The sequence below is a fragment of the Harpia harpyja genome, chromosome 13 (genome assembly GCF_026419915.1).
Source record: "Harpia harpyja isolate bHarHar1 chromosome 13, bHarHar1 primary haplotype, whole genome shotgun sequence".
In the NCBI taxonomy this organism is placed as follows: domain Eukaryota; kingdom Metazoa; phylum Chordata; class Aves; order Accipitriformes; family Accipitridae; genus Harpia; species Harpia harpyja.
Genome location: NC_068952.1, coordinates 10,293,064 through 10,318,884, shown reverse-complemented (window position 1 = coordinate 10,318,884; position 25,821 = coordinate 10,293,064). Strand labels below are relative to the sequence as shown.

General features: G+C 35.5%; 1 protein-coding gene across 5 annotated transcripts in view; it reads right to left on the bottom strand.

Annotated features, from left to right (window-relative positions):
* USH2A (usherin) overlaps positions 1–25,821 on the bottom strand; it is a 408,741-nt gene that overhangs the window by 329,325 nt on the left and 53,595 nt on the right. For all 5 annotated transcript variants that reach the window (XM_052805222.1, XM_052805224.1, XM_052805225.1 and 2 more), the window contains exons 10-14: positions 24,132–24,327; positions 23,204–23,334; positions 10,945–11,140; positions 7,030–7,671; positions 1,221–1,404 (exon numbers count right to left, since the gene is read on the bottom strand). In XM_052805222.1, the coding sequence (XP_052661182.1) occupies positions 1,221–1,404; positions 7,030–7,671; positions 10,945–11,140; positions 23,204–23,334; positions 24,132–24,327 (1,349 nt within the window). The remainder of the gene's footprint in view (positions 1–1,220; positions 1,405–7,029; positions 7,672–10,944; positions 11,141–23,203; positions 23,335–24,131; positions 24,328–25,821) is intronic.

Sequence of the window (25,821 nt, the reverse complement as noted above, 5' to 3'; positions counted from 1 at the left end):
AAAATCATTAATAATAAGGAAAATATATTTTAAAAGGAACTTTAATATTACACAGATTTTATTCCTTACCATTAGAAACAACAGGAAGTGAAAATAGGAAGTCCTTATTCCTACAGATTACTTTATGGCCATTAGCAGATGCCTCTGTGACCCACAACAGTAAAAAATAATTTTAAAAATCTCCTAATGAGTGACAGTAACATAAAAGTTAAAGTGAAAAATCTGCAGAATAATGTCAAATATACGTAAGGCGGCACTGATAATCACTGCCTAAAAGCATGTCTACCCCACACTAGCTCGGCAAAAGGAACATGGGGAGGGGAATGTTATACAGGTTTTGCTTCTACCTGTGGGGGTTTTTTTAAAGGCAAAAATACTAAATATAACAAAACAATTTAACACCATCAGTCTGCATGAAGCTATGATAGCATTAGAGCTGTGCAATCTTTCTGGACAATATTTAAAAGGAAATTGAGATTGTGGGGATTAAGCAAGAAAGATGATCCTGGAAAAGAAAGATAGAGCAATAGTTGGAATAACAATGCACTACCTATAAATACATTTTCCCCCTTACATTCCAGGGAATATATCCATATAATTTTAGTGTACCTAGAGGCCCCAGGCTACATTAGATAAACAATTTACCCTGTGGCACATAACTAAATGCTGAAAAAGAATACACTGCTTCAGAAAAACAGATTTTCAAGAGGAAAGGTGCTGTGCATATTTCTACTGCTGCTGCTAAAAGAAATTTGGAAAGACAGAGATATCTGTAATTTTTTACTTTTTTTTTTTTTTTCTCCATTGAAATATCTTCCTGAGATCTTCAGAAGCATTCACTGGTTATAAGAATGGCACATTATGTGCATTTTAATAATCAACAATTAACACCTCAGAAACAAGAACATCTTACTGAAGAAGAAGAGGACATGTAAAGAAAACAATTACCAAATAGCTATAACATTAGATAGCATTAGCATTATACAACTTTCATGTTGTTGCTACTTAAATCCATGGCAAAACTTCTATTTCCTTCAGCTCGTGGGAGCACAGAGGGCTGTATGACGTACCACAGGTAAATCAGAGTGTACACATGAATTCAAAGAAGTATTAATGTAACCACAGCGCATCTTTTCATTGTCACTGAGCTTTCAAATGAGCTACTATGAGAAAAATGTAACGAGGACATTATAAGTGACCTGTAAAAAAGAAAGACTTACCTCCCTGTGACAGAGTCAAATCCAAAATAAAGTTCTTTGCAATGTTCACAAGTCTGTCCTGTTACAGAGGCATCTTGGCAAATACATTGGCCAGTTAGTTTATCACAGATCTGATTCACTGAACCAGTTACGTGGCACAGGCATGGCAGACAGCCCGTGACACTTGATGGAGAAAAATAAAAACCTGGAAAAGAAAGTGGTTTTGAGAATAGACAATATGCAAAAAAGTGAACACAGTAAGATTATTAACAACTTGTGCATAACCGAGGATGAAACAACGGAACTAAAGCTTAGGTAACACACACATCAACTCAAAGCAATATAGTCCTCCTGCAGAGCTGAGCTTCTAAATCTTCTCATGGGCCCTTTGTAAAGCTATTATTCATCCTCCAGTTGCCAACCGATTCTTTATTCTCTCTGTTCAGACTTTATTTTAGACAGAGCAAATACAAAATAGGGGGAGTACATTAATGTGTCTGCGGGGCAAGTAAAGACCCAAGGACATGAGAGGTAGTAATGAATGCACCACAAGCAGCAGAAACAAAAAATAACATATGAGAACAGATATTTGTCCGTTCTTGTCTGGTATCTCATCTCTGACAATGGCCTGCTGCAAAACACAAGAAATGCACATATTTTCTTAAAGTCTCTCTCTCAACCAGTGGTTGGCTTAATCCTTGAAACATGATGATGTTTCTTGGATGGAAAAACTGCATTTGATGAGCATTCCCAGGTCTACGTAAAATTTTATTTTACTCTTCCTCAACATAGAGCTTGTATCCTACACAAATACTTCTACAGAAACTAATAAACGGATTAAAAAAGTTACTTATGCGCTATTAAAAAGTTTTCATTATGAATCCTATCCTTCTCTTCCTGTATTATTTCCAATTATGAACCGGAGCATTCACCTCACGTTCCCCACAGTATATTTGGTATGCTTCTGCTATACTATCTTTCATCCTATTGTCCTCACAAGCAATCTTTATCTATGCAAGTCTCTAACGCATTACTGATAAATACAGTTAGATAGAGTTTATACACCTCTAATCTGGTCATTGAAGAACTTACCCATTATTCACAGCCTCACCTGAAATTCCAAACAAAAGAGCTTTTATACACATTTTTTTAATGATGCTGTACCACTTGCATAATCTATTTTGCTATGTATGGACTTCTTCCGTTCTTAACAATTTCTTTTCTATATGTCTGATCAGAAGATAATTCAAGTAATGGTATACCGGTAAGAAATATAATTACATAATTTTCCAAAATTATTTTATATTTTTCCCTGATCATTAATGGACATTTAATTGGTTTTTTTCACACAAATTGCTCTGCTCTTTTTTTTTATTGGAGTGGTACAGTTGATTAAAAATGTAGCAATGTATGAGAGTCCTGCAAATGATGATGGTGACACAGTATTAACTGGCACTAGTCAACTGCAAGTACCTATCTTTGAACATCAATCCTAAGACAGGGCCATTGATACGAGTTTCTGTCTCAGCTGATTACTATTCATTATTACTGCACAACTTCAATAGAAGAATTTCAGCCGTTACTGAGGTATGCTGCATTTACACAGACTTCTCAGACACTTTCCCTCTCTCTCCAGGTAAAGTTCAATCAGTTTCTTCTTAGTCATGTTCTCAGTTACCGAATCCTTTTCGGTGTCCAATAACTTCCTGATGTCCTGCTTTATAATGAAGAGCCCAAAATTGTATTGTAACATGTCATATCGCCCAATGCCTTATTATTTATTTTGCCCTACAAGAGATAGCTTTATATATACACCCCTAGGGTGGTATTCTCTGTTTTTGCAGCAGTGTTGCGCTGTGAGCTCATATCCAAATAGCAGAGGAACTAAACAAATTGAAAACATTAGAATTTTACTGCTCAAATCTTTGTTCAAGTTTAGCCTCTGGTCCTCAGTGAGATAAATCTCAAGTGGACAGTGAAGTGATATCAGTCTCCAGTTAACATACATTCGCATCATAAAAAACCATGCTGTTGGCACTTTATTCCAGAGAGGCCCCGAACTAAGCCACCACAGAGACTGAATAGCTTGAAGTTATTAGTGAGGCAGCATGTATTATCTCCTACTGCAGTTGTCTGCACAGTACAGTGCCCATCCTGTGCATAAATAGAGGAGACCATTTCCCAGCAATGTCACTCTTGAGCACAATGAACGACTCCACTCAACATAACAGGAAGATAGGAAACAAGTTTAAGCCTGGACTCCTGCAGAAGGTCAAAGCACTTCTTCAGGACCCAGTTTATAGTTGCAGTAAATGATAAGCACTCAGGCTAAAACAGATCCTTGTCCATCTGAAATTTTGCATGAAAATAATGTCTAAGAAAAGACTATAGTGGGTAAATAAGCACATCTCTAGAAAACAAATTCATTTTAGCTGAGCAGGATTGATCACTACAGCATACATTGGTTTTGTCATAGCAATGAAATTCATAATTACAAAGAATCTATACCTTAACGTTAAACATCCTGGTTCTCCTAATGTCATACCGCCCAAAACCACTGTAGAGCAGGGAAGGATTTGGTATGATATTTTTTTATAATAATCTTTTAGAAATGCCCTAAAAGTTTAACTAAGTTTCTGGATAGTACCACCATTTTTATTTTTTTCAGAAGTAGCAAGTAGAAATAAATTTTTTTTAAAAGCAAAAGTGAGGGATAGGAAAATGGGAGAAAGTCTTTCCCCCAACTAATTTATAAGTAAATTAACATGATTAAATGTAGACAAAAAGAGAAGAGACACTGAATTACAAATTCATACTGTTTGGCATAACCATTATTATTATTTACTTCCACCACCTAGAATTTGGCAGGAAAGAGTAAGAAACAACTTAATGCAAGCTTAATTTACAGCAAGGTTAGAAGGGCTCATAAAAGTTGCTTTATGAAGGATCCACTGTTGTGTAATAGAGCCAATTTCCAATTTTAAGACAGCCGCTGCAAATCTCTACAAGATCTACGTATATAACTAGCATTATGCTTATTCTTTTTCAGATTTTTTTCCAATTCAACCATAACTGATCACATTTGTCAATCAAACATACTCTTCAAAAGGAAGAATGAAAGTCATAGCAAAGTATTCAGCTTCCTTTTTTAATCATCCTCTTACTCTTTCTCCCACTGTATAGCTCATGGAAAGGGAACACCCGAACAATTCCTTAGCACTTTTACATGCTTCCCAACTATGGCGGTAATGTTCTTAACCACAGTCTGTGCTTCAAGACGCACTGTTAACAATACTGACAACGTTGTCACAACAAACTTCACATACTTCTGGCCAAGAAGAGAGGTAGTATGTACACAGAAACTCAGTATTGGTGCCCTGCCACACATCCTACGTGCTGGTTTACATCTTTTCCATACTATGTACCTCTCCATGAAAAGCTGTGGTCACTGAGTAAAGAACTTAACAAAATGTTTGGGTTTTTTTCTTTACAGCTTTGCTGCTCTCAGAACAGGATTCAAGACCAGTGTTGAACAGGATTTATATGGCACAGAACCCAGTTGGTGTGGCAACACAGTCCTGGAATGAGGTAGGGACAAACTTCACAAATATTTGGGGGCTGGAAAGATCCGTTTTCTACCACTGCAACCCAGGACATCTCAAAAGCAAGTTTATATACAAGATAAAACTACTCTTTCATTTGGTTTCATGTTAGAATCAAGTGTTCCTCTCTTTGCATACACTATTAGTTTAAAAAAAATTTAAATGTACAGAAATCTACCAAAAATGTTACTTGTATGAGAACAAACTAGAAGACAGGAGGTCATGGATACAGCCTAATAGATGAAACGCATGGCCAAATACTCTGGAAGGAGTTGTGGGGTTTTTTTAAAAATCTCATGATAAAATAATTTCCCGAAGTTATATCCAGTTTGAATTTTCTCCATTGGCAACTCTTCCTGCGTTAAGATTTTGGTAACTTTTGGAAATCTCTCAAATTTTAATCAAAGTTCACAGAAGATATGCTACAATGGGATGTTATTTTAAATACCACTATCTATAACAGACCAGACTTATAATTACACAGAATAAATAAATAAAGAAAGATATATGACCTGTATTCCACTAAGGAAACTCTCACCACAGCGTTGAGATGTCCCAACAGCCTAAGAAGTCCTCAGTATGTTTTTAGGGCTGCCAGTTTTAACTAATTAATTGTGTGCTTTTAATTAGGCCATACTTCCACAACTTAATACCAGTATTACCAGAAGGTTATACTCCTCATCCCTATTTTATGGAAAACTCTCCTTTGGAACATACTAACAAAGAATATTTATATAAAAATTAGATATATTAAATGTCTAAATGAGCTCACACTGGGATCAACACTAAAATGTCAGTGAAAATACCGTAGTACGCTGTGCTACGCTAAGAGTGGCACAATGCTTTTACAATGATAAGGTTTTACACTTTCACCTGCAGAAGAGAGCTCAGCGTTCAGCACATACATGCTTATACTTATTACTTAGAAAATTTAAAAATAATTCTTACAGCAAGATTTTTTTGGTTTGTTTTGTTTTAACAGGAACTATTGTGGAAGTATTCCTCTGAGTGCCATGTAAGCTTTTCTACAAACCAGTCTGTTCGTACTATCAATTAAACCTTTTTAAACCATTTAGTTCTGCATAAACCCTGGCCTTTCTTTTTCAAGGACAAGGGCGGTCACTGACTCAGGAAGCCTTGACATCACTCCTCTGCCGATCTCTGATTAAGTGGCTGCTGTAGAGGGTTAGCAGGTCAAATAGCACTGGAGGAGGAACTAAGAAAAACAGAACGCTGCCTTATTTATTAGTATATGTACCTAAAATAATTTAAATGAAAGTATTTTTAAAAATACTTAATGGAGGTTAAGCAGCTTTTTTAACCTCTGTTCAAATTATTGAATGGCATATTAAAACCAATGGAGCTATAATGTACCTTTTAATGTGACCTGCTACTTTAATAAATTGCATATGTATTTAACTTGAACTAAATCTATCTGTTTAATATTATTACTAAGGGTAGGTTACTATTACCTATAGTTTTACTTTACCCACCTACTTTTTAAAACAAAAACATTAAAATATAACTACAGAGCTTCCCACTTACAATGCACATTTAAACTCTGTTTACAGTAATATGGTACAAAATCTTGAACTGATACGTAGCAACTGCAGTATCACCCACTTGTAGGGCCGAACTGTAAGCAGTCCTTGTGAAAGCCAGCACATCCTCAACACAGCAAGGCAGGTGAATGCTTTTTAAGTGGCATGTTTGCCAGTCTCATCAAAGTTTAAGCAACCATCTCTGTGCCTCCCACCATGCTCAGCTTTATGCACGAGGTACCCTTCCTGAAGAGTTTGCACTCTGCCTTCCAAATCCACATTTTTCATTACAAGGATAGCTACTGTTCATCAAACTATGCTAGTTTATCTCTTATTCAGTGACTGGGCCATTGACGATTTGTATATTTTTCTCAATATCTAGAAGAACTAGGCCTAACCTTATTTTGGACACGTTGAAACTGCAGTAATAACACAAATTATACTGCAGTAATAACACAAATTACACAACCTCTGGCAACAGAATAAATATTTGATGGTGATCAGAATGTTAATACTTCCTTCTTGCTCGTACAGTTAGGAAGAAATGGAAAAATAATTAATAACGTAAGCCAGAGACATATCAGACATGAAGCTGTCTAAACACATATTAAAAACTGTAGGAACTATGATCATATCCAACAAAGCAAAACTTAGTACATCAAATAGATTGTCTTCCAATTTCCTTACCTGGTATACACTCATTACACCTTCTCCCCTGACGCCGAGGCAAACAGACACACTGTCCAGAAACGTGGTCACAAACTGTTCCTGCCAATGTGCCCAGAGTGTCACAGTCACAACGCTGGCAGCCGAGGAGGTTGCTCATGCTGAGGTTGTACGTATGAAGCACACACTGACTACATTGAAGGCCAGTTACACCAGCTTTGCAAGGACACTGTCCTGTTGATTTGTCACAAAGCAGAGAGCCATTTACTGTACCTGCCTTATCACAGTTACATGGCAGACAAACAAAGGAATGATTTTCTTGTACTTTGTGGTAGCCATCTAGGCATTCGTCACATTGTCTTCCTCCAATATTTGGTCTACAGGCACATTGCCCCGTCTTCGCATCGCACATGATTCCAGAAAACGACCCTGCAACGTTACATTCACAAGCCTTACAACCAGTTACATCCAGCCCATAAAAGTTGTCCATGCAGGTGTCACAGCGAAGCCCTTTCACTCGTTCTTTACAATTGCACTGCCCAGAGAGAGGGTTGCAGAGTTGGTTCACTGAGCCATGGCTGTTGCACCAACAAGGCTCACATCCATCTTCATTAGAATATCTGAGCGCTTGAAATCCAAAATTGCAGCTATCACACCTAAGACCTGGGAAGAGAAAAGGTATTAATAAAATAAAGCTGAAAAGCTATTAATTTCAATTTTTAAAAGAGATAAGTATACTACACTTGGAAAGAAAAAAAAAAGAGAGAAAGGAAAGGACTAATATTCTTCACCAGCATAATTAACAGGAATGACAGGGCTGCACAAATCAATTGAATAACAGTGGCATCCCAAAAATCTGTTTACTTTTCCAATTTGTTTCAGAAGTGATGAGTTTCTGTTGGCTTCTCAATACAATTTAAGATACTTCTGCAAGAGATTCTTTGTAACATTTCTAAGACAAACCAGAATTAATCTCTTTGTCCCCCAGAACAGCACCTGTTGCACAATCAATGCTTACGTGAACTCTTCACCCTGTATCATAGAAATGCAATATACAGGGAATTGCGCTGGGGTCTCAATCTGTTCTGATAACAGATTTATATATTATATTAAAAACATTAAATATACTCCAGGACAACACAAGTTAAGACTAATTACGATGAATGACTTAACACTGTACTTCAGTTTTAACATTACTTACATTTATGTTAGTGTTTATTGTTAGCCCTTACTGAAAGCAGAAAATATTTTCCATAAACCAAAATGAAATATTTTATCTAAACGTATGATTTAGTTAACTCCTGCAGTACATTAAAATCTAAACTGTTTTCTTCATGCTTCATCCTGTAGTTTTATTAGCTTTGTTTTCCAAGTCATCGCTTGCTTTATCCCTGCCCCAAGGGATGGCATTTGTATTTTAGTTTATAAAATGTACATTACAAGAAAGCAAACGAGATTATTATATGAAAAATGCAAATTCACAGTTATGTATTTTCCCTTGCAACGGGAAAATCCTTCACTGTGAAGCCATCGCTTAATTGTTGCATACAGAAAAATATAAATACAATGTTCTAGCAAAGCATTGTCATCACTTAACTACAAAACCATACAAAAATATATCTAGCAACTTACATGTAGAAAAATAAAACTAAAAATGGTAGGAAATGCATTATACATATGGATAAAAACTCAAAAACTCCAACAGAAGGCAAGTTCCTTTAACAGTGATGAATGACTCACCTAAGGCATATCATTTAATTTCAATAAGGAAAATAAAAAAGGACCACTATTGCTGCAAATTTTAAAAATAACTGTATTGTTAACAAGAATTATGACTCATTTTGAACTATTAAAATTGGTCTACATGGATTCATATCATATCAGTTTTAAAAATATGCGCAGTGCTTATTTGAATATGCCATACATATTCCTGACAGGTAATCTATTCCTAACGATACTGAGGAAGGCCTACAGGGCATCACATTCAATGTTAACAAGTACAGGGGAGTTAGCACGCTTGGCATTTAATTCACATTCTTCTACCTTTTTATTCTAGATGAATGACCTACTTTAATAAAATTATTGGTGCTAATGTATTTTACTGGTGATAGAATCATTAGTAAGATTTAACAGTTGTGTTAACTCTAACAGTTCATGTTTCATAACACTGCAGTCCATAGTTGCATTTTTCTGTTATCGTGTTTGTTTAAATAGATAAAATGGCAATAGACAGATTGCTCTAAAAACCAATTTAGAAATCCAAAGAGGAAAGCCCTTTGTTAAAGTTTGCTGCACACGTTCCAATATACAGAAGCTTATTTACAACTGGTTTGGAAAACAAAAAAGAGAATCCAGTCTGGAAAGAATTAGGTCTTTATCGTGCAAACAAACGTTTGCATACCTACAGCCCCCCACCATAGTTATAGATAAGTTTCCAGAAAGCATAGATTTTTTTTGTATTACTATTTCAGTGAAAATAAAAATAAATTTTATTGTTTTCATCAAGAGGAGAAAATATTTAAAATAATATGTTGACAATCAAATACGTGAGAACCAGACTGTGCATTTCTTGTATACCAAACTCCCACTGAGTTAACAAAGGTTTTCACTGATGCAAGTGTGAAATGTAGGCAAAGGATGTATAATTAAGAGTGCTCTGAAGTTCCTTTTATCGAATGTACAGAGTGGGTCTAAGGTGCACAGAGGTTACTTTTTACTCTTGGCACCCTTTTTATCGCATGGAAAACATAGGTACTTGGCATTCCACAGGAAAGAGGACAGAAACTGTTCAAGCTTAGGTCTGTTTAGAGTTATTTTCATTATTTGTTTTTATTTTGTATTTGCTTTTGGAAATTAGAAGAAACAGAGACTCACAATATTACAAGTAAGTCAATATTCACAAGTCAGTGAGTTATAAATTAAAATATAATTGACCATTGTTAATACAACCCACAACCATGCTCAGCTAAAAAAAAAATAGATTACTAATTGTGTTAATAACAAAGCAGAAAAGGACCTCTTTTTTTTTTTTTTTTTTGAGATATATGTATAGTCTGAGACATATGTATAGTCTGAGACATGTACAGTTACCATGCAAGGCTCACTTTATCAGGAAATTCTCCTTGCATAATATTCCCATACATCAACATTTCAAAGTGTATTACATATACTGTGTATTTTGGGCACTTGATAAATTTTGTCCTTATGTGGCTGTGGCTCCCCTCAAATATGCTGGAAGTAATAAATTGCTATAATCAAATCTAATTTCTGAAAAATACCTGTGGGAGTAACAAACAAAAAAGCACGTCTTGTAAAAAAAATGATAAATAACACAGAAGGTAGCAGTTTATTATAATCAGCTTGGCATTGAATTACAAAATTAAAATTATGTGGCCCTTGATAACTAACCCTAGCTATGTACATGATCTGTGGAATTATGTTGACTTATTTTGCATTTCATAGGAACAGTTCAAAGAAATATAATAGAAAAAAATGGATAGATTTATCACAAAGGACCCTGTAGCACAGAATATTTTGAGAAAAAAATCCATTTATTTTGGTCTATTAAGAAAACTAGCATGGAAACGATTTGCTTAGAACTCATTAAGTATAAAACATTTTGAAAAAGTGTTAATTTCCTAAAAGAAACATCTATGCAGTAAGCAAATTACATTATTTCTGTGACTTATTAGTATGGAGCTATGTAAGCTAATGTAGCTATGCCATAAAGAAACTTCTAAAGGGTTGATTAAACTAAGCTTCAAGCTGTAGTTTGATAGAATTATTAAATTAATAATTTTTCAACAGTTAATTTCATTCATTTTTATAATCTGCCTTCAGCAAAGAAGTTTACTATACTTTTCATTTAGAAACCAAGTGTGTTTTATTTCCAGAGAAAACAAGAAAAATGGCTCCAAACTCTTGCATTACACATACCAATAACATTTGCTTTGCACTTGCACTGGCCTGAATTTTGGTGACAGGTAATATCTCCATTGACTGTCCCAGAGGTATTACAGTTACAGGGACTGCAGCCATCAGGGTTTGACTGTTGTAGATTGTAGAATCCTTCCTGGCACTGATTGCATTGTCTGCCAGACACATGTCTCTTACAATTACACTGGCCTCCAATCTAGAAAGATACAAAATATTATAGAATGATGAACATATCTATTTTTAGAGGATACATTCATTAGCAACAAGAACAGGAGTATGAGTTCGGGAGGAGAAAACTTAAAATGGAACAGAAAAAAATCAGCCTGTGTAACACATACTTTTTTAATTTGTTGACAGAGAGAAAAAAGAGAAATATTAAACAGGGTGTAACTATCCAATTTTCAAATAAAGTTTAAAAGTCCTGTTCTTTCAAAACAAAAGGAAAAAAGAATTGACTAAACAATGTGGCAATATTTACCATCTGGAGAGAGAAAAATGCAAAGAATAATTATAAAATTGCACTGTATAAATGGTGACTTCTATTAAAACAAACAGTACTTTTCTGAATCACAGTGACTGCAAAACACTATCATTTTCAAAGGTCAAGTTTTGCACTTTTTTGTTCAGACCGTATGTTTGTTTATTTTAGTGAAAATGTTAGTTAAATAAGAATGAAGCAAAGTTGAAAGATTTCCTTTCTGATTACTCATCAAAAATAAATTTTCTCTTCCTTTACAGAAGGATGTGACCCAACAGCTCAGTACCTGAAACCCTCTTCCTCTTTTCTTGGTTCAGCTGGGATCCAAGCATTCCACTTCAGTGGTGGGATATAAAGGTCCTCTCTTACTCCCTAAATGGGTAGCATTGCTATTTGGAAGGACCTGAGGCATCCTTTGTTATGCCTGGGCCATGATCTGGGAGTACTTGTCTCACATCTTGTGCAAGATTAAAGGGCTTCTGAAAAGCTATCTGAATTTCAAACCTCTGAAAGCCAGAAAAAAACCCCATTCTCTATATATTCATCTCTTCCTGATACGGTGGGAAAACTGACTACAGGGAAAGGGCAGTGGCACAGGGATGGGGAAATGAATGGAAGACATCAGTCAATACACAACATAGATGAGAACAGGGAGTCAAAGCAACACAAAGATGCAGATGTGAATTGGCAAAAGGTTTAGGATTCATAATCAAGAAACAAAACCTAACTTTTCTAACTCAAGTGTTCTGGGGAATACAGAGATGGCAGCAAACAAACTCTGTTATAAGTAATTTTCTTTGGGTCAGTGTATTTTTTTCAGTGCAAATATTTATAAATACGAAAAAGTACAGTGATTCAAAACTTGTTATTCATGTACAACATCAACAGCTGTAGTTCAATTTAGTACTATGTAGTATAAGTACTATTATGTAGTACTTTGCTCTTAATTAGCTACCAGAACAAAAGTTTCTCTTAACAGTTGTCTTTTTCACCTTAAACCTACGAGTCAAGCAAAGCTGAAACAACAGGAGAGTCCTATGGCATTAGAGACAAAGCTACTTGGAAGTTCCACTAAAAATAAATGTTATTATCACACCGTGCAGTCTACAATGAAGCTCCAAGCTTTATTAATACAAGGTAGAGTATTCCAACATCTAATAGTAAATTCTCAGTGCAGAAAACACTGAATGAAAGTTAGAGAAGCATGTATTCCTACTCCTTCCTCATAAAAGGATTCTGTAGTCCAATAAAACCTCTTCAATATGCTTTCACGATAGAGATCTATTACTGATGTATCAGCTACATTTTTCAGGAAGATGAAGATATTAAAAAGGCAAGAAAACAATATTTTATAAACAAAAGGCAAGACAACAGCAAGTACAAAAAGCTAAGAGTTAAGAGACAACAATAGCAGAAAACACAGCAACAAGGATTTTCAAGTTACTCCCTTTTAGACTGGATATGATCTAGATATTTGGTTTATTATGAGACACCCAGTCATGCATCACAGCCTTTCATCAGAGAACTCACATGTGAAAAGCAACTCTGAGTGTAATCCTAAATGAAGAAAAATACCTACTTTTTGTGTTAGTGATCATAGCATACTCAGATTACACAATAGCAAATATTATATAAAGGTAACTCATTGGTACTCAACAAACATATAACTCATACCCCAAAAGACTTTAAAGTTACTCCAAAAGCTACCACATGAAGGAAAGCATTACATGCAAAAAGCCATCTTCAAAAAGTGGAAATCACATCAAAATAAGGAAGTTAAATAAGACAGGATAACCACCACCAAATTTTAAAAGCAGAATAAGGCAATACAAAAATCAGCTTTTAACGAGAAACATGCTTAAGGCATGAAGGAAAAAAAAATTTTTTTTTCAAATGTCAGAAACAAAGGAAGGCTACCAGAGATTCAGTGAGGGCAATAAATAATTAAGTGGTATGATTAGCAGATTGAGAACTTTTCACTAAGAGGGAAGTGCAGCATCAGTAACAGGTTGCCTAGAGGGGATGTGGAATCTCCATCCCCAGAGGTATCAAGACTCATCCAGACAAAATCATGACTGACTGGATCTAGTGCTGACAGCAATCCTGCTTTGAGCTGGAGCAGATGACCAACTAATGCTTCTACGATTCTGTGTAGCATTCAGGAAAGGTAGAACCACAACAGAGATTGCAAAGTATTTCACAGCTGTTCACTACAAAAGAGGTGTAACCATTCTATATTAGGAATGATTTTCAAGACTGGTTTCAAACCAAAATGTCAGAAGGAAAAGTTTTTTAGCAAAATCTCATCTGTTGAAAAGTGACTACACATGAGTCAAGAGTTCTAGATGAACTGAAATATCAAATTACTGAGTTATTAATTACTTAAGTCAACCTCAGTAGAAGAGGAATAAAACTATAAAAGTTACATCAATCTCCTCAAAAGGCTGTAAGGAAGCTTCCGAGATCTAGACTAGTAGCCTTTTTCTGTAAAGAGCAAATTAATAGAAACAAAAACACAAGTTTGATATATTGGAAAAGATTAGTAATTTTTTTTGCAAAGAAAAATCACGCTTCATGATTCTTCTGCATTTCTTTAAGTCGGCAACATCTGGAAATAGCTCATATACTGAACCAAATGGATGATCAAAAAGTCGAATTAATTTCTACATCAAGAAGTACAAACTTAATGCCTGAGGAAAACCAATGCTGACTATAGGTAGATAGTGGTAAGTCCAAAATTAGCTATTATCACTCAAGAAAGGAGCTGTTAAAGCTGCTCCATTCCCCCTAAAACTCATTTGAAAGCTCTGAGGCAGTTAAAAAGGCAATATGAGTACTGGAATTATCAGCAAAAGAACTGAAAATTATACAGAAAATGTCACTCTGTCACAAAAATCCATTGTGTATCAACATTTTGCACAATTTGTATATCTGGTTACCCTCTCTAAAATAAAAGAGGTCACAGAGTGAGTAGAATAAGCAAAGATACAAATGAAAAGAGACTAAAAAAAAAAAAAGACTTCATTTTGGAAAGAGATGACTAAGATGAAGGGAATACATGTCTATAAAATCATGAATGGCTTACAGAATGAATATTCATTATTTCTCACAATATAAGAAGGAGACAACACCCAGGAAATTATCAGAAAGCAAACTTAAAAGAATGAAAAAGTACATTTTCTATACACTTCAAGTGTATAGAAAAATACACTTTTTTTTGAAGTGCAGTAAAAAATTAGTTAGATTAATTCCATATGCGGACACCAAACATGACAAGTCAGATGAAACCCCGGAGTTTGGCTCCAGTAGTTCCAAACACATAAATAACTGGAATCTAGAAAAGTATATCACAGAAAGATCATGCTTCTTAACACCAGCTTCTGGTAACTATCAGAGAGAATACTATGCTAGATGAAAGTCCCATTTGATCCAGTATGGCTGTTCTTATCATAAATACATGGAAACCCCAGTCTAATTGTGAGCAGCTGGTAGCCATTTCCTGATGCAACAAGTGAAATGTGTAGATTACTGAGTGCTAAGAGAAGCAAAGAGCACCAGTATCTTCAGAATAATTTTAGGTGTCAAGCTATCACAAGAAACAGTAATTTCCATCCCATTCAGTTGCAGAAAATTTATGTCCCCAAACTTTCTCTTAATAGGGTAAAAGAATATGCCAGAAGAATAAATATAACTCTTCAGAATGAGGGAGAAATATCTGGCCAGCTGAAGAACACAATTCAAATTTTCTCCAGGAACCAGCCAATGAAACCATTTGGAGATCTCCCTATATACATTTCCTCCTACCTTGCTGTCATGTAGAAAAGACTTTTCCATCCATAATCAATACAACTGGCAACTGGTTTCCTGGTTCTAAAAAGAGTGAAAGTCTTTCATGGCAGTTAGAAAAAGGTATAGGAAACTAAAGTTTTTGTTAGAGGGAGGCTTATCAGATTGCTGCTTAATAGATCTGAAAATAGGTTTCTATGTACCAGATTAGAGGATCTGTAAATAATCCACTGACATTCTTCCATAACACTGATTTGAAAGTTTTCTGAAAAACAAGTCAAGCAGAAAAAAGACATTCCATAGACAAGACAAAAAGGAGACTCTGACTGTATTCACAAATGACTATTTTGTTTTTGTCTTCGCTGTAAGAGACTAGAAACCTTTCCATTCTGCTTCTTCAGCCATTTTCCATCAATGTTGTCCCAAAAGCTGGGTTCTTTTACCTGGTGTGCAATAAGCCAATCAACACATTGAGTCGAGATACTTGTCTTTATCACTATACTGTAGTATAGGGTGCCAGGTCTCCAAATACCTGCACACCTTTAGAAAGAAAGGTTGAGGTTTTTATACCATTTTCTTACAAGGAAACACATACAACAAAAATTGTGATGGGCTACACAAGCTTATATAACAACAAGATCTTTTGAGCATGTCATGCTCTTGTCCAGTTCATTATACTAAGGTGGTCTGACATTTACATGCTCATTATGCAAAAGTGGGTGTTGATTTTAGTATTAAAATTAAGCAAAGTAAGACAAGGACAGGGTCTTTATTTCCTTCTCATCCAGCATTGACTAATCTACCATCATCTACTCCTAATTAATAATATGTTCTCGGTTATATATACTGCACATATTCTAACTCTCCTTATCTTAAGTTTACATGATCACCTAGCAGCGTCTCCAAGGTAATGCATTTCTTCATACCAACTATTTCAAAATTTGTTTTGTCAACCTTGCCAGTTAATTGTGTGAGTTACTATAACATCAACATAGGATATCAAGATGAAATATATCTATTGAAGAATAGCCTCTGAAAAACAGAATAACAAATTCAATTATATAACTCCACTTTAACCCTGCCTTCTGTAGTAAGCATGGGATTATAAGAGCCATGAACATAGCTAAGGGAAATATGCCACTGTAATGCACCCCATATTACACAGATTTTATCCTTCATATACTGCATGCACTTCAAGTAGCTGTGCAGAATTTTAGAGAAAAAGGTGAGAAATATGCTCCAGATAAAAATAGTAGATGGGGGGGGGAAGTAGGTAAAAGTACTTGTAAATGTGGGAAGGTTTGTAGGGTTCTGTAATTGCCTGCCCTGGATGCTAAGCTCTTCAGTATTTTCAGTAGCAGACTCTGAAGACAGAAGAAAGAATATGCTTACAAGCCTCACAGATCACCCCAGCTCAGGATGCACACCCAACCTCATCATGACCCTGAGGGCACCAGCCAGCCTTAATGGCCCTGAGCAGCCTCACCTGGGGCCTCCACTCACACCCTCTGCCCACAGTCCAGGAGCTCCAGATAAGCTCCAGTCTGGGCATCCGCACCTCGCCTGGGCTATGCTGCAGTTGTGCCTGTCCCCTGCCTCCTGGAGGGATCCCCTGGACTTAGGCTGCAGCCATCTTCAGTTTCATCTCCTGCTGGCTCCAGACTGGACTCCCTGGATGGACCCTGGATTATTTATCACTTTGCCTTGTCTGGGGTTGTCAGAGGACCCTGTTATGAGCACTCAGCCATGTTTCGATGCTGCAGGACTGTGCCCTGGTCGCGGTGGACACTGCTGTTCTGGGATCACCCTCAGCGGGTTGATTTTCAACATCACTTTTACTCTTTGCGCAAATATTCTAAAATCAGTAAAGATGAAGTAAATGCAGAAGTTCAAAACACAACACATAGCAAGGAGACACCAAACGTGAAATAAAGAAAAATTGTGAAGAAACAATGTGGAAAATAACCTGGAAGTGATACTGGGCCTCTACAAATTAAATATGATCAATATGATACCACTCCATAAAAGGTAAAAAACGTTCTGCAATGTACTAAAAAGGAATCTCATATTTAAGATATGAGAAGGAAAGGTAAGGCTTCAGCTTGAATAGTTCAAGGGTAGAACACACAAATTAGAAAAAGTACAGTAAAAAGCAATAAAAAATAGCTTTAAATAACTGGAATTTTACCTAAAAGAGAAAAGCAAAATTGAGGTATATATGTACTCTCAAGTTCATAAGAAAACTGGTGATTGCATTAATTTAGGAAAGAAACTCATAATGGCTTAATTTGTGGAAAATTTGGCTTAAAAAATGGGAAAAAAAGAAAAAGAATATCTTTAATTTCTCTGTACAGAGAAGCACCAAAATAATCCAGAAGCACTATGAAATGCTTGGCAATGGATACTGTTTCAAAGAAGTTGTACAAGCTGACAAATGTTTATAATGCTGCAGAAGTAGGTGTACTACAGGTTGTAATATGGAAATCTACATCAAAATGGGTAGAACAAACCATTTCTATAACTACATAAAAATCTAAGTGAATTATGAAGCAAAGTGGTGGTTGTTGTTATTACTATTATTATTTCTGTAAATCTAGCTTACTCTAGAAACAATGGTATCATTGAGAATACTGGTAGCAATTAATATTTAAAGATTTTATTAATGAGGATTTCACCAGTTGTGCACTGGACATTTTCACCAGTTGTGCACTGGACATATTACTGAACGTTCTCCTCCTCCCCCCAGTCCAAATTCTATGTGTCATTTAAAGAAGTAGAATTTATTTATACTGGTTGTAGAAGAGCAGAAAGCAATCTGTTCTCCTGTTGCTTATGCCTGACAGGCCTTGTTCCGACCCAAACAGTAAGCAGATAGAAACAGCCTGTCTATTAACATGACCATCTTGATACTAAATCACTTATGGAAAATATCTGTCTAGATTGTTCACTACGAAAATGAGTCTAGCCAAGTATTACTACCAAGTGGTGGTGTACCTTGGGACCTCATAATTACAATTGTTATTTGATACAGAAAATCACTGATGCTGAGTTGGCACATATCCCTTGTATCATTTATAATTTACGTATGAAATACACATTAGTCCCATATCCTTGAATGTAAAGTTATAAAAAGTATGCAAGCAATTTCCTCCTGCACAAATCACAGCTACAGAATCACTGTCCTTAATCAGGAAGCAGACTACTTGAGATTTCTGAATTTTAGATATACCGAACAGTTCACACTGATACCACTCTTTAATTGGGGGACACTTTAATCTAACTCATCACATCTAGAATCACAAATTCAAAGAGGAGCCTGTTTAGGAACCCTCCCACTGTCCAGTTACTAAACTGATATAAGGACTTAAGAAGAGATTTAAATACCCAGGACAAGGGGTGACATATTCCAAAGAATTGTCTTAATTATTGTTTGGGGTACAGCAAACTATTTAGCCATAGCGCTCATCTAGTAGATGTTCAACACGTACATATCATAGTCTCAGAAATATATCTTCTGACTACTTAAAATCTTGTTGACCATATGTATGCATAAAGTATAAAATGGAATTTGCTGAAAAAAATAGCTGGCCTAAGCCTCTCTGAAAGTTAAAACCCTCTTTTTCTCCTTGGGTATCCCTATAATTTCAAATAGCTATTCTTTGGTGCCTGTAATAGAAGAAACATACTGCCAGACATGTAATCAGAAAGTCTCTCCCATTCTGGAGAATAACTATGAGATGTAGCTTGATGTTACTAAATAGAAAACTAAAGTTGACACCTTCTAAGTTTCTTTTACCAAAGTTAACTTCTGGTTTTGAAGCCCCAAAAACATGACAAAAAAGCCCTTTTGCAATTGTCTGAGTCATGATTAATTTCAATTATTTACTCTCTACCAGGACAGAAGCACCTTCCTTTGACCAGCTGGCAATGCCCTAAAACTCACATTTTAAGACCCATGGGTATATTTAGTTCCTGCATGGAATTCTTTCTGTTCACTGCTGGCTTTGCAACTGATTGGTACTGATCTTGATGTTCTGCCTTTTTGATATAAATGCTAATGATACACTTCTCACTACCTTCTTACTTGACACAAATCTGGCAAGGACCAGAGCATCCAGTTGACTGCAGTCTCAGGAAGTGGGAGGGGGGGAGGGGGGATAAAGAGGGTTGAGGATTTTTCTTTTCTTTTCCTTTTCTTCAGTTTAGGAAATGAGAACTGTAAGGTGTTCTGGCTCACACACATAGGTTAATGGTCTGACCACCAAATACCTGAGAGTATTCTCAGTAAGTCAGCTTTGGGAACTGAAAATTGAATAAGCAGCAATAATGAAGTTCCTTTTCACTCCTCTGCTATCTCTTCTTGTCATTGCATATGATGACTTTCAAAAGTCAGTAGCTTTCTACTACTTCTGCTCAAAATGTAAAATGAGGTGTTTACCCTTTCCCCATGACACTCCAAAGGGCAGGAGTGGACCAAATCCCCAAAATACGTTGACAAACTATCACAGAAAAAACAGCATTTCCGTGGTACAAAATGCATCAGAAATGAAGCCATGGAATTATTTAATATAAAAAGCTCATTTTCCTTCATTTTAGCAATAAGATTAAAGGCCTCCCATAAAGGAAAATCCAGTATTCAGAATACACACAGTGGTTTATAACTTGATTTTTTTATGGAACCCACTATGCACATGAGCTTTTCATTGACACATTTGCATCCTTTATATTCCTTATTCTATCTGATATATCTGTTGACTGAAATGCCCTTAATTAACTGCTTTACCTATGTTATTTCGCTTGTAACACACATTCCAGTTATTTATTTATTGTCAATCACAATAAATGGGTTGAAAACGGTGTAGGTGGAAAAATGAGAACAGGGGAATGCTGATTCTAATTTTAGATCAAAGAATTTGTCAACTCAGAAGTAAAATTATCAGAAATAGAGATTCTACTTTGGTTTAAAATATGTATACATACACAGCTATTAGCTAGCTTTTCCATTACGTACAAAAAAAATGAAATCAAACATTCAAAATTCTGAGGGAAAAAATGAAGAAATTCAAAAGATCAATATTTAGGGAGTGTACAGAAAGGTGAAATCTGAAGCCTGTTCAAAAGCTTACTTGGTAGCACTGGAATCTGTTTTCATTTGACTCCTCGGAGAAAACACTAACTAACATTTTGTTCATCTTCATGCCTTACAAAGAGTTTTCTTGCAACACAAGACCATAGAGCTGCCATCTTGACAGAAGTCTTTGCAACTCTGAACAATATCCTCAGCAGTAAAGTACAGCTTCTTTGCACCAATAAGTATATGATACATATTTATTTGCACATTAAGAGTAAATTTTTAAAAATCAGCAAAAGCTGAGTAAAGAAAGGTGCCCAAATTCACTGAGACTGGAATGGTACTTCCAAAGACTAGTTAAAAGCAATAGCAGCACTTTCAGCTTTGCCTAGAAACAAATGCCTTGGAAAAAGAGTGCTTTTTTTCACACCATTGTATATGGCATATTATAATAGAATCATGAAAGGACTACAAACTGCTTTGCCTGATTGAATACGTAAGCATTTGTAGAGCAGTCTGGGTAAAAAGCAGCACAGGAAAATGAGTCAAGGATTGTGGTATAAGGGCCAGAAGAAATTAATCTCCACAAAGAGGATGCAACCAACACGTATCTTTTCTACACTGATTAGATGTCAATAACCAGCATAGAAGTGGACAAATTTTATGAGGCTGCAGCAATTCCCTCTCTTGTATCCACCAGTCACAAGGGAAGACCTCTCTCTGCAAAAAAGGTCTAATGAACTGCTCATGGATGCACTGCTACACCACTCTTCTAAAATCCCACTCACTACTATAAGCCATGAAGTTAAACTTTTGAAGTTTTTAGTATGTTAGTTTGCACTTTAAAATACATGGGCATGATCTACAGATGTACAGGAACGGACAACCTATGCAAGGGAGAAACGCTACACATCTACGTGCATTTCTCACCAAAGGTAGAGTGAAATAGGTGAACAGAACAGGCACAAAGTTTTCCAGATCAGTTGAAAGAACTGAGATAGGAGTAACCGTGTTACAGTAAGCTCTTCCACCCATCCTGTAAACTATCTACATTAATAATACTTCATTTGATGAGTAAATATTCTTTCTGTGCCATTCAGTAGATTAATTTGTGATTCAATGGAATAATTTTACAACTCTGTACACCTCTTGGAACTTAGTGACACAACTGGCACTTTGCAAAAAGAAAAAAATGTTCATGAACTGCAGAAAACGGAAGGTTATGCAGTAAAAGTGTATTCTACCTCATTTTTGGCATATTTCCTTGAAAATTATCATTGTGACGTGACAATTAATTTTCATGAGTAGGGTCCTTATTCCTTATGATTCCATCTTCTACAGGTCAGATTTGGAAACACTTCCTTCAATGATGCCTTCCTATTTCATGTAATTCATTTCAGCCTTTAGTCCCCAGCCTTATTAATCTATTCTTTAATGCCTCTTAATCATTTCCCTACTCTGCTTCTACTGCAGCAGTCAACTGATGCTTTATTGAGCACTATAGTCTCCCCCATTTTTCCCATTTTATCTCCCCATTCATACTTTCATAGTCAAGCTTCATCAACATTCTTGTATATTTCACTATAAAGCAGTGATTTCTGTAAACTACTCTTCCTCTGATTATTAATCACAGCTAAAGTTGTTTTAGGTTAACATTTCACCACAAACCATGGAGACGCAAATCAGCATTTGCTTTCATTTTTCCTATACCTTAAAAAATAGTCCTAACGTGATACCTGTGTTTTTCAAGTGTTTTTTCATTTCCGTGGTTCTGGCAAAAAGTATCATCTTCAGAAGACGGAAAATTATAAATTATTTTTTATTTGTGCTACAGGGGATTATTTAAAAAAAAAAAATTGTGCTAAATTTGCATATCACTCAGCATATGCACCGATGCATGAGTCCTGCGAAGGTGCACTGAGTCAAACCGGGCATGTATTTGTACCACTACAGAACCAAGGATGAAAATGCAACAGGATCCACAAGAGCTTACTGGTAAATAAAATGCAATAACAAGAGACATTATATGAAAAATGCTAGAGATTGTTTTATGAAAAAAGTTTGGAAAAAAAGGAGAAATGGGAAATGTGGCAACAAGCTGAAGAAGCCCTATCTCAATTCCCTGTAGAACAAGTTCTACCTTTAAAATGTTTCTAAAATACCTTTCAGACAAAGAAGCTATTGCTTCCCTATTCCTAAAAAAATTTGGATTTTGGCAATGGACAGTACATATGTGATAGAACATGAACCAGAATATATCTTTAATATATGTTCAAGACTTCAGTCACTTTTCCTGCTTTTTTTTGACATGCATATTTTGAAAGTTACAGATATTCTCAGACTATATGTCTTGCATGTCAATGAGGTCCATAGGCTTAAAAAGCATAGCTGATGGTGTTTTCTTTTCAGCATCACTTTGTGGGTTTTTTGGTTTTGGTTTTTTTTTCAGATGGACTTTATGAATTAAAAGGGAGTTCAATCCTTATCTTATTACAGAGAAAACTAGCTTAATTTTAGTTCAATTTCAGGCTCAGCTTATTGCCTGAATTTTCAAAATCTGTTAGTAATTTTAAGATAGTATCAAGACCTTCAAAAACAATCCAAGCCTGGATGTTTTAACATTGCTGACTGCACAGGTACTTGTTAGTATCCCCAAACTACTATTCACTTTTGGAAATTCATACAGCATCTTTTATGTCTGTTGCTGATCTAGATGAAGAACTTTTCAACAGTACATCTTGAATTGTTCGCTGTGTTTTCTCAGCTTTCAGCCTCTGATGTAAGTCAATTATCATTTTAAAAAGGCTGAACTTCAGCATTTTTTTATAAAGTAGTTACCATCTAAATACACTTTGTAAAATCTTACTGCTGTCTATCCAGCTGATTAAAATGTTTTGTCATTTTTCTGTATTGAGGCTACTTACATTATCACACAGGAGGCTCTTATTTTTGGTGCCTGTTGCGTAACAGTCACAGGGTTTGCAAACATCAATGGCTGAAAGATCTGCACCTGCTTGTCTGTAATGGAAATCCTTGCACAGCTCACAGTTCCTTCCTGCATGAAAGAAAGGTTATGCATTATGGCTTCCAATTCATTAAAATTAGCTGTATAATTCAAAATTAAAGACTCTATTCCTTTGAGAGAATTCTATAATTTTCAGGACGTCCATTTTAATGCACCTTTCATCTCTACCTGCCAATTTAGTGATCCAGAGCATATGAAACAATGAACCTGTTACAAACTATGTTTTACTCCATTAAACTTCCATCTGTTATATAATACCACACTTATATAAAAGCTGTGCCATGCAAATGCCTATACATTTTTTGGAAAAATTATCATTGAACCTGAAACTTTTCTTTTTTCCCTTTACTAGACAAAGCCAAGAAAACTGAAATAGAAGAGAACTGCTAAACAAAAGTATTCAAATATATTACTTACACAGAATAGAAACCTTTACTCAATAAGCAAGAAACTGACATTAGAGCAAAATTTGGCAACCTTTTTAATATGTTGTCTGTTAAACTGGTTCAATTAGAAAGACAATATTCTGGATTTAAATGCTCTAGCACATGTAATGGAAACAGCTTTGAAACTATACATTCTAATTATTTATTAGGATGTGTTTTGCATGGAAGATTTTATACAAGATTGGATCAAATTTTAGCAGTATTTTCCTGTAGCTTAAGTATTGACACAATTGTAATTACTGCACTATCTGGACAGTTTAAAAATGCATATACATGAGAATTCATTGGAATGTCAGCCACTGAGCATTACTAATTTCAGCTGACACAAGACTTAGCCAAAAAGTGACCGTAAAACAAACAGTCCATTCTCTTGTGACTTACCGGCTGTGTTGTGTTGACAGTTATCACACACTCCACCACCGCCTCTGTAGTGCTCCTGAGGAAAAGGGTCCATTGCTAAGTCATAGTGGCAGCTTACTGCATGGCTGTAACATTGACAAGGTTTGCAATTATAGGCATGAACTTGGTCACCTGGACGAAAAGGCTTGTCATTGTACAATGGCAAACAGCGATCGCACTGAAATTAGAAAAAAAAAAGCAAATACTATTTCTTTACCTTACAAGAACACTGTTATAATCGCTATATTCATGTTTCATTCTATGGGTTCTCCCCCATTTAAATATTAAAAATATTGGGTTTAGACAAGAATTAAGAAAGCATATAGGGAAATAACAAAACCGTCTCTTTTTTTTTTTTTTTTTGCAATCTTTTTAAGTTACTTTACCAACAGATTAAAACCAAGAAAAGTGGGCAAAAGAATAAAATTTTAAGCATTTAGATACTCAACACAGGCTAACGTCCTGAGATTCAGATTTAGTTAAACCTCTGAAGATGCAAAATGGTGCCTTTTGAGGCACAGAAGACACATTCACCTAATGCATCCATTTGGATGCATTTTAAACAAATGTCTGTTACTACAGTTTGTAGTATTGTAGTACCTGTAGTTTGTACAGTTACCATTTGACCTGTGAGTGAAACAAAAAGCCTCCTGTGGCCAAATATGTGATGTTGTACAGAGTATCTGAAAAATCAGCACTTCTTAACGTGCATTTATCTCATGAAATTTTCAAGAGAGAAGTTTTAAACAAAAAATGTAAATCTCTACACACATTCAGCTCTATCAAGTTGTATTTTAAATGACATCAGTGGAATACTAGGATACCAGGTACATTGTTTAAATAATCACCTAAACAAATAATCTTGTTTTCTTCAATTCTTTTCAAATTTATTGGATACAAAGACAAATGATATTGAAGTACTTAATTAGCTTAAATCCAAACAAGTAAAAATATTTTTTTAAGTAGTTCAGGAGCACCTCAGGAGCTCATTTTTTATTTGGATGAACTCACAATATTACCTTTTAAGTAGAGCTTTGTGAAAAATGTGAATTTGGAATAATCTTCAGTTCATAATACACTCAACAAAACTTGAAGGAGACAATTTATTGTGCCTACCAGTTCATCAAGAACTAAAACCAAATTGGATTTCTTAAAGTTAATGAATGGATAGCATTTTGGACAATTGCATTCTCTTTATGGTGAACAATCCAACTAGTTTTTATTAAATTGGCTAAAAAAATGGTGCATGTTGGCACTGGAGAGATGTTTGCTTATAAGAACTTTTTTAATTTAACTGGCATTACTAAAAGTTCATTCCCAAAATGCTGGTGCCTTGCTGGATCTAAGAAACAAAATATATTGCAATTATAATTTCCATCTTTCAGAGGAAATTTAAATGCTTCAAAACAAGTTGCTTCTGCAAAGTATTTTGGCACCTTCTTTCTTCTTAAGTTCCAGAAGTGTGCTCATCTTTCTTCAGGGCTACTGTTCCAAGCACTATTATAATTATTTAGGCCCAGTGTGCCTACATCACCTATACACTGACAATTAGGAAACTATACTCAAGTTTCTAAACATTTTCACTCACAGCCAATGCTGGGAAAGCATCAACTGTGGGTAAAATGAGAAACTGAATTGGAAAACATAAGCTTAAGATAGTCCAAGAACTGTG